The 10,445-nt window shown below is 29.2% G+C and overlaps 1 protein-coding gene across 1 annotated transcript in view; it reads left to right on the top strand.

Moving 5' to 3' along the window:
- Positions 1-6,657: 6,657 nt before the first annotated feature.
- LOC106682339 (endocuticle structural glycoprotein SgAbd-8) overlaps positions 6,658-10,445 on the top strand; it is a 17,468-nt gene continuing 13,680 nt past the window's right edge. The window contains exon 1 of the mRNA XM_067051075.1: positions 6,658-6,666. Within this exon, the coding sequence (XP_066907176.1) occupies positions 6,658-6,666 (9 nt within the window). The remainder of the gene's footprint in view (positions 6,667-10,445) is intronic.

Below are 10,445 nucleotides of genomic sequence, written 5' to 3' on the forward strand. Positions count from 1 at the left end.
TATTTGTGTTTTTCATTGACCGCATCCCCAACCATCTTCTCCTCATTTATCATGCACGGTCAACTATCTCTCATAATTATGAAATATTATTTTGTATTTAACAGAGCCAGTTTTTTTGTTTTTTTCCCATAACACCTATTTCTTAATTTATTGTTTTTAGCATGAATATATACCAATATATATTTTGATTCTGCATTGTTTCTTTTTTTTTGTAGTGGCCTACATTTTAAGGAGTTTTTGAGTTGTCATTTTGTTGTAGTGGGCGTTCTTTGAATTTTATAACGTGCTGGGGCACACATTGGTTTTGATATTTAAACTAAACCTAAAAAACTTATTCCCTAAACACGTGTCCTGGCACTGGTTTCTGATTTTTTTTATCTGGTTTGTTGCCAACGCACCAACACGCTGCTATCCAAGACAGAGCCTGTTTTGTGGGGTCTTTTTTTATCTGAAACTTGGTTTCATTTTAAAACAGAAATGTAGTGGTTTGAGCTTTATAACTTGAGTTAGAGTATGTGATATTTGATGTTATTGGGGCATACCACTTGTATGAGTTAGTGAACTTAAAAACTAGACCTAAATATATGAATATTAACAATATGTACAGATTAGTTCAGCTCAAGTGGCTTTAATGTTGCCTGTTTATATAATCAATGAGAAGCTAACTTTAGTTTCTGTTTGCTCTGAATCCTCAGATTATCATATAGAGAAAAAAGATGGTTATTTATTATCGAGTATAAGTTGTATTTGAATATTTATGAGTTTTGAATATCACTGTAAATAATTTTTTATCTAAAATTTTAAATAAACTAAGGGGGCGTGGACATCCTGTCCACCGATTGGCGGACTGAACTCGGCCATTTTACAAATTATACAACTGTTCATTTAACTGTAATACTCGTTCAAATTGCATAACTGTAATTTGCATGTATTATGTAGTTCAAATTGTATCATCTTTTTCTATATAGTGTAAGAAGGAAAATATAAAATGTAGTTACTTCTAAGAAATATAAAATCGATAAAATAGGGGGTTACTAACAATTTGGCTTAGTAATAAATATATGTACATTTAACCGTTTCAAGATATTTGCAAAAATAAATTCATCAAATGTTGATTTCTTGTTATTTGAAAAAAAATATTGGTGTTTGAAAGACTATATCGTTGGAAATATTGAAAAAAAAAAGAGCTCAATTAGAGTTGAAATGTTGGAAAACTTACCCCACTTTAAAATGGCGTGCCACAATGTTATGAAATTTTAAGCGACTGATTCAATCTCGTGAAGCATATTTTCTGGGGGATTTAAAAATAAATGTAGAGGAAAGTGGGTAGGCCTTACAATTCCACAAGGCAATCCAAGGCAGTAGTATGCTAGTATACATTTGCCATTTGTATGTATGTATTGAATAAATTTAATAATAAAGGAGGTTACGAAAATAAAAATATAAAAAGTTTGGATACGAAAACGGACATGAAAATTAAACATAAATAAAAATACAAACTATAACATTTCTGTCAGTAATTTATTCTGAAATAAAAACTTTGGAAATTCTTCAGCCGGATTATTAAGATATATTAATCATATTCGTTATTTTAACAAAAAATGTTTCGACAATAAAAAATAGCACAGTACATACATTTTTTACCTCAATATACATTATTAAAAGTGACCTAAACTTTTTTTCTACCATAAAAACATCAAAAATCTGGCGTATCAATATAAACAGAATATACATGGACCCAATAGTTTCATCGGATTTAATCTTCTTCAAATGTTTCTCCACATACGATGCAAAAGGTCTTCGGAAAGAATTTTAATGTATTTAAAAAGTTGTATGTTCCTTTATCTTGATTTTATTTTAAAATAGTATCCACAGCAAAATGAATTATCAAAACAAGGTAAGGTATATTGGAAACGATATCTTCATAGCTAATTATAAGTTTTAAATACATGAGGCGTTTACAATAATTGATACCTAAAACAAACAATAGTGTTTTTTATAGACAACTTTTAAATGTTTCGAAACGTTTACTAAAACGCTATACTTCATTTATGATTTTTACCTCCATAATTATTTAAATGTTTAATTATTAAACACATTAAATGTATTATTACTATACGTGCACAATTTTGAATTTGCTGTGTTGCATAATCCAAAAATTGCATTGGCTACCAGAACTTACCAATGAAATACCTCACCTACTAATGTACTCGATAAATTAAATAAATTATTTATTGAAAATGTATTAAATTACAATATTCAGCACGAAGTATTCATTTCGACTTTATTATAAGCTTGTATTTTCAGCTCCTAGTCAATGGATGCATACGTTTAATATGTTCAAGGATTGTGAAGATCTCATTTCATAAGTGCTTGTGAAATAATTTTCATAAATTTGTGAAGAACAAGAGAAAGGAGACTCGATGACACTCCAATGATGCAATTGGATTACCCGAACTGCATTGAGGAAGTCATGCACAGTCCATTATACTGCTCCATAGAGATATGATTTAGTTATCGTGGTACTGTTAAATAACTGGACTTTCTCCAAGTGATAATTAGGCTGAAAATTGTAGAAACAAATTGTACATGTCTTCGAAAATAATTGCAATTAACAACATTAAAAAAAATATCATAAAAGTGAGAATTTTTCACGTTTATAAAACGTAGGTAATAGAACTTATGGAACTTTTGCAATTCACTATGAAAACAAGTAAAAAATATTAATCAGAATTAAAAATTAATGTTCCGGGTTCTTCACTAAATTATTTAATTTATTTTTATATTAAAATTTAGGTGCCTTTAATAGCCTACTGTGATTTGAAATTAATCCTTACCAGTTTCAAACAGAAACTAGAAGAAAAACAAAATTACAGCATTTTACAATTTCTTCTTAACCATTCATCCACCCATACCATAGCCCTCGAAGAATAGAGTCATAATTAAAGGATTAAATAAATCCCATCAAATAAACTTTACCCTTCGTCGTAAATTTACCAACTGCTCTACAGTATCCTTTCATAATGTTGCTCTTACGCCCGTCGAACAGATCCGCTGCCTTGGACTACATATGGACAAACGACTAATCTCGAATCCTGACACAAGACTGACAAAACAGGAAACTGCACGTCGATTTCGACTATTACAGCACTTACAAGACAAACGGTCTAAACTTCCAATCCATTACAAAAGACTGATTTACATGAGTTTAATTAGCCAATCTGGACATACGGAGTTGAGCTTTGGGGTTCCGCTAAACCTTCGAATCCCTCTCGTATCTAATCCTTACAATCCAAAATCCTTTATGCTCCTTACTTTGCCACAAATAAAATAATACATAAAGACCTTAATGTTTCATATGTAACCGATCAAACCCGAACTAGATATCATTCCTTCCATTATAAATTCCCTAACCATCCAAACAAAAAAGATGTCCTGAAAAAAAGATGGCCATGAGACCTGGTATTGTAAAAACTTCATTAGAGTGATTCCAATGGGTAGTTTCACTACACGCCGATATGACTCCATAATAACATACATCAAATTTACTAAATGTATAATTATATACATTTGTAAATTCAAATAAAGATAAAAGAAATAAAACCATTCATTCAAGGCTTAATCTTTTTTACGAACAATATTGAAAATACTAAGAATAAATTTATGGAGTTATTCTATCAACTAAATGGCTCATATATTGTTTAAGTCAAATTAAATTATTTATTTAAAAACTATGGTGACAAGAAAACATTAGGCTGCCGGAACGAAAAATCCCATACACATGCTCCCGCCAGACTTTTTATTTATGCGTTTTTAACCTATATTTTTAACCTAGAAACATTTGTCTCCTCCTTTCCTTAAATTAATTATCATAAGTAATTACCCATCATTGACATTTTCTTCCACACCTTTCGTTATGTATCTTTCGTTATATACATGAACCCTGTTTTTTTCATTTTTGTATAATTCTTACATCTATAATATTATATTTTAACTTCTATTGCTGTGAATCAACTCCTATCTACTTAATTTGTTGTTATATATTTTTATGTTTCTCTGAACTGAGGTTGCTATCTCGTTTTGTTTTTGTTTTTCAATTCTGATGAAGGCCTGAAATTCAGGTCGAAACGTCAACAAAAATAAATAAGTTTTGTTTACTGGTGTATCTTTGATTAACACACACCCGACCATCTTCTCATATAATTAAAGGTAATTAAGAGGAAAAAGAAGTCGTATTTAAACCATGTAAAATTAATTCTGTGAGGATAAGATTATTAATAAATAATAAGATTAATTCTTATTGATTTGTATAAATTCAAAGAAAAGTGAATAATCGATTCTATAATGTGGCTCTTCCGGTTAGTCAATTTTATGTAACAAATTAAGTAAAATCCTAAGTCACCTGTTGTAAATAGGAAATTTCAGTTTCGTACGACTTATCGTTTTTGAGCTTGGCTATAGGCAATCGCAATGCTTCTCCTTACTGTGTATTTAATATATAGGTAAGTGAAATTAAAAAGACATAATATGCGTGCAATAAAATTGTTTAATTTAGTAATTATGAATATTATTTATGTTGATAAATACAGTTGACTCCAGTTTAATTGTAGTATTCCGGACGATATCCGGATTCAGACATTACTGGTTAAATGGGATAGCTGGTTAATCAGTACGGTATAAAATAATAAACTTTCAATATCAATTTAACTCAATCACTTTATGCCGACTAGTGCAAAGAGCAAGCCTTCATTGCATTATTTCAACCTCTCTTCTTGAAGGGGTATCTCATAATCTTAAAACAAGGAAGTCAAGCAACTCACACCGTCTTTAAGGAACGTGTCTTGTGAGTGAGGGTCACCTGTACAGACGAACTGTCAAGTGGTAAGTTACAAACAGTGTTAAATCCTCGAAGAAGCCCCATCTTGCCATAATGATGCACCAATCAATAAAGGTAGTGTTCAGATAGTAAAAATATTAAATAACTCTATAATTCCTTCTAACTATCAGGAGTATTTAAACTAGAAAAGTGCTTTTATTAATCGAACTTTTTAAGGTTGTAAGGCTCAAAACTAAATACAAAATTTGTTCCAATTATAATTTTATCAGGTAGTCACCTCAAATTATGATTACACATTTTTTTTTTTTAGAGATTTAACTCAATTTCAAAAGATAATTTAGAAAAATTTTCAAATATACCAATCAATTTAGTCAAAATATCTTACAAGTGTCTAAAATTTTAACAATAAAAGGCAATTTCAAACAAAATTAAATTTTTATTTAATATATTTTTTTTTAAATAGTTATAAGGTTGTGTCAATTATAGTATCACAAGAACAAATTCAACACCGTTTTTCTTCCTAAATTCTTCATTACACTGAACGTTTCGGAAAAGGGTTGAATTTGTTCTTGAAATAATTTTATTGATTCAACATTATAGCCCTCTGAAAAATATTTAATCGAAATTTATTTTTAGAACAAAATAATTATAACCATAAGACGAAGTACGTAGAATTCATAAAGGAGCTGGTTGCAATAGTATATAAAGAATAAAATGTAAACTTTTTGAAAATGAGCCTGACTATGGATCAAAACGTCTACATTTATTATACTCAGCAACGTCCCGTCAGAACATTCTTACATGTCATTTCTTCAAAACATTCAAGGTAAAAAGTAAATTAACAAAGTACTACTTTTTTAAGTTTTCACTGGACTACATAATAAGAGGATAAATTATAAAAATCTTCTACAGCCCTTCCGATAAAAATTAGAACAAAATTTATGAATAAAACAGTTAAAAAATTTAATTTGCGTATAAGACTATCAAAAAGCAAATATTTACAATGCAGGTTAATTTTGTAATAATCTTTGGAAGTATGATAAAACTTCCTATAATCAGAAAATTATCAATAAAAGTACAGTGTATGTTGTTAGCATGTTTTGTTTAGTTTGAGTTAAAACACACAAATTCAAAAATAGGTTTCCTGAAATGCAAAAGGATTAAAAAAATATTATAAATGACAAAGCCAATATCTGATTTTTGAAAGTTATCAATGAAACAAATTGGACTAAGTGATGGCAAAATTTAATAAAAGATTGATATTTATGACTACCTTTCAAGATATTTTCAAATAATAAATACTTGCTTACATTCAATTATTTCTACATTATATTGCCACGTTCACGACTAAACAATATATCATGCGAATGATTCCCACGAGTCATCTAGAATTTTATAAAACTAACATGAAGGAATTGCGATAATTACATAGGTAACGAAACTGAAAGCAGGATGACCTGAGATGAGCTATCCAAACAGGTTTCTGACCCGTGTTTCATAATTTAAATGAATAGACATGACAATGAGACGTGTCCTACTGATTTCTTCCACTGCATATAGTGTAAACATGCCGGAATATGATCCTACCCACCATAACTCCTTTCTGCTAAGAATTATACTCCATATCTTGTATAGATATCACACAGGGAGATCGCCGTCCATGCTGAGACCCACTGACCGGTCCTGAGGCCCTCAATTAGAAGATGGTCTAGGAAGCTATTGCGTGATCCACGGGTTGGGAAACACCCCTAGGCAAAGGGGTGGGGACTCTAGGATATAAACCCAAACTTCACGGTCATGGTCAGTCTTCTCGCAGCAACATGTTACTGGTAAGTTGTCGAAAAGAAAATAACATATTTTCATTTTTGTTAAGATTTCGTTTTTGTTTAAAACATATTTTTACAATATCTAAAAGCTAAATCTAGACTTAAAGTACTCTCTTTCTCTGTAATATGAAGAATTCAAATCTATTAATCCATGATATACATTTTCTGATATTCATTTACTCCGATGTTTTGAAAAGGGCAGATAAGAAATTTTTGTTTAATATATCTACAGTATAGTTTATGAAGTACATTGCAATTAATAGAAGGATCTGTGATTGATTTTTAATTATTTCAGAAATATCTCTACCCCATTTAGTAGTGTACGTGTATAACGTACTATATAAAAATTGGATAGGAATGTACCTACCTATATTTCTCTCTTATTTCGTCTATTGTGGCGTCTTCAATTTTTGTTGGAATAGGATATATTTTCCAATATCTTTATTAGTACAAGTTTATTTCCCACAAAAAAGTATTGTATAAATTCTATCATATTTAGAATGCACAGTTCTAAGGTTAATGTTAATAACTTGTAAGTAGGATAATATAAATAAAAATATTTTATTAAATTCAGTATGCTTGTTTTTTCAATTACATTAACATAATTAATGTGAGTTAAAAAATAAAATAAAATTTTCATCATTCAAATTGTTCTCTTTACAAAGATGCAGTATGCTGATCCTTATGATTTTGTTGTTATAATATTATTAAAAATGTTGTAAAAAATTATATATTTTTAAATATTTTGGGGAATAATAAATAACTAGATCGCCCAGGTGGTCGATGTATATATTATGTTCATATTCTTGCCTCTGGTGGCTTATCAATTCAATAATAAACCTATTTCATTAAAAAGGAAAAAAATAATCTCTCTTTCGAATTTGAGGTATTTACATTAAAAAATAATTTGAATCGAACAATGGGGTTTTTAAACAATTCATCGGCCCTCCGTCTAGGTCTTTCCAACAGAACTACTGGGCCACTTATTTATATTTAGTACAAAAGTTAAAGGTCTCTCTAATGTAATGGAACTGCGAACTTCATTTTATTTCAATGCTAATTTGTTTCCAAAGAGTGCCCTAAGGTGGTTTATAGCTCCCGTATCATGGTATTTTATGAAAATATATGATAATTGAAAAGTATTTTGAAATCATTGAACAAAAGAATTAAACAAGAAAAAAAACAAATAACTGTTAAATTTAAATTAAATTATCTTCACTTTAAAAGTTTTTTTTTATTTTTATACATAATTTAGCTTATATATTGACAGTAACAACACAAAAAGACGTTAGTGCTAAAAAAAAAATGATTAATCATTGTAAAAGGTCCTTCGTTAATTTACATGAAATAAAAGAACTTTCGAATGAACTGGATGTTGAGTCTTCCTGTTTTGACAATGTAAATGAATCGGGCTATGCTTGAATCGTGACAAATTAAAAAAAAAAAATCTTTATTTTATTTTCCATATTTTATAGATTTCACTTAAGACAGTGGTTACTTTTCGAAAAACCAACTATATTTGGGGTAGTCTATCACTATAGACTATCCTATGATCCACGTTAGAGAAAGAAACCCACTGCCTGTTAATATCTTTGGGAAACGTCGATTTCAAAATAAATACCAAAACTTATTTGTGCCACTATTTTAACACAACAGCGATATGTTTTTTTGTGACAACCTATTTAAGTAAGATTGAGTAGTGAAGCAATACTGTCATGCGTGTTCTAGGTACACGAACATTTTGTGAAAACATTTCCAGGCTATTTTCATTCACAATCATAGAATTAATGATAAGATGAGATCTAAAATTTTATATAGACTGATGAAAAACAATAGAGATATTATACCTGATAAAAATACTACAATCTAGTATCAAATGGAAAAGCATTTTATTGTGAATAAGGTGTTATTTATTAGATAAGTTATTTGTAAATTTTTCTTTCTATTCGCATAGTTTAAATCATAACTTATGCTTTTTGATAACTTGTACTCAGAGAATAACTTTATACCATTTAAATAAAAATAAAATTTAACCTTCTCTAAAGCAACATTTTTAAAGTATTTTATAAGTTGGAAAAAAATATGCAGATATCTTAAAGTGTTTTAACGAAGTATCTCGAAAGTAATGTATTGTTTTTTTGTTTTTTTTTTCTTGAAAAATTGATCTTGAACTTAATTATATTTTGTATTTTTTTCGAATATAAAAGTAAATTAAAAGATTCATTTATTAAATAAATCAAAAATTAGTATCCACTTCTGTCTCAACACTTTATTTCTCACTAGTCCAACGTTTCGGCCATTCCAGCCATCTTCAAGGACATCTAAATATTCAACAGCTTATATTATATCTTCATTTTTTAACATTTACAACAACATCATTATTCACTATATAATATAACATACCTTCAATACAAAAGTAATAAAGTGTTGAGACAGAATTGGATACTAATTTTTGATTTATTTAATAAATAATTACCTTGTCTCAAAAAATTTTGAAATAATATAATTAAATTAAAAGATTCATTCACATTTGTACAACATATCATTTTCATAGAAGATTAAATGGTTGAAGTCAAACGCCACTTTTTCCGTGAAAAAACTCTCAACTGACTGTTGGGCAAAAGCTTTTTCCAGGTGGCCAGATCTTTGAGGTGTATGATATGTTTTCAGACATTCAAATTATTAACATTACCAGTCCTATTCGAATGTAGCTAATTTTTTACTTTTAGTTACTTATGATTGGAATATATGGTAAAAGAAATTATTTTGTTAGTAAAAAATAATCAAATTGGATTATCGGAGTTTTTAATGACGATTAATTTTTTTAGAACTATCTTAAAATTATTACAAATGCATTGTGGTTTGATCGTGTCTAACTGAACATTCTAGATCAGAAATAAACATTATCCGTAGTATAACTATCTTACATACAGGATATAATAAAAAATGACAAAAAACGCTTAAAGTTAACGGATGAGACGGGTGGGGAAAACATATGTATGCTAATTAAGAGTTTTAAATGAATATTTTGTACCATCTATAATTTTTACTTTCACTTAACCATGAAAGTAAATAAAGTAAGTGGAAATATTGCCGTCGTGAACAATAAAGTATTCGCTATTTCGAAACGAAGTTGTTAATTCCACCCATCTTGTGTATAAATTAATTTCTGGACAAATTAGACTTATAAATGAAAGTTTTGTGATGTAAAGCTGATTTTTACTTTTAATATTACTAAATATATATATAGCAAATACACTCCCCAGTATTCACTTTATTTTGTATCTTTCTTCTTTTACTAGATACTCAATAGCTTTAAGAATTTTTAGGCAACATTTTTATATTTTGTTTTCAACAAAGGCGCCATGAAAAAAGTTTGGGAGTCGCTGTTTTAGATAACAACTTGAGCGTGGGTTGCCAGTTTTTGCATTATTACTTACCCATGATCAAAGGAAGGCGAGCATTGTAATTATGTGAAGTGGGAAATATTTCATTGCCCACAGAATCGAGAATTTTTATTCGCTGTCAGATTTTTGTACATCAAGAAACATGGTTGGTTTCGTCCCTTTCCGCCTGTTCGTCTGAAGTCAGATCCATGCTACCGGCATAACATCAACTACCGTTCATCCCATTTTGATGAAATTTTACAGATGTGAGTGTATCGTTATCCTGATAGTATCTTATTCAACTTTCTCGCTTGCGGCAGTGAAAACGTATATTATTTTGACGCACCTTTACTTCGAAAACAGCATATCCTGGATTTTGCTAAAAGTTTTATATAT

This window comes from Halyomorpha halys, unplaced genomic scaffold (genome assembly GCF_000696795.3).
Source record: "Halyomorpha halys isolate HHAL.00 unplaced genomic scaffold, Hhal_1.1 Scaffold408.1, whole genome shotgun sequence".
In the NCBI taxonomy this organism is placed as follows: Eukaryota; Metazoa; Arthropoda; class Insecta; order Hemiptera; family Pentatomidae; genus Halyomorpha; species Halyomorpha halys.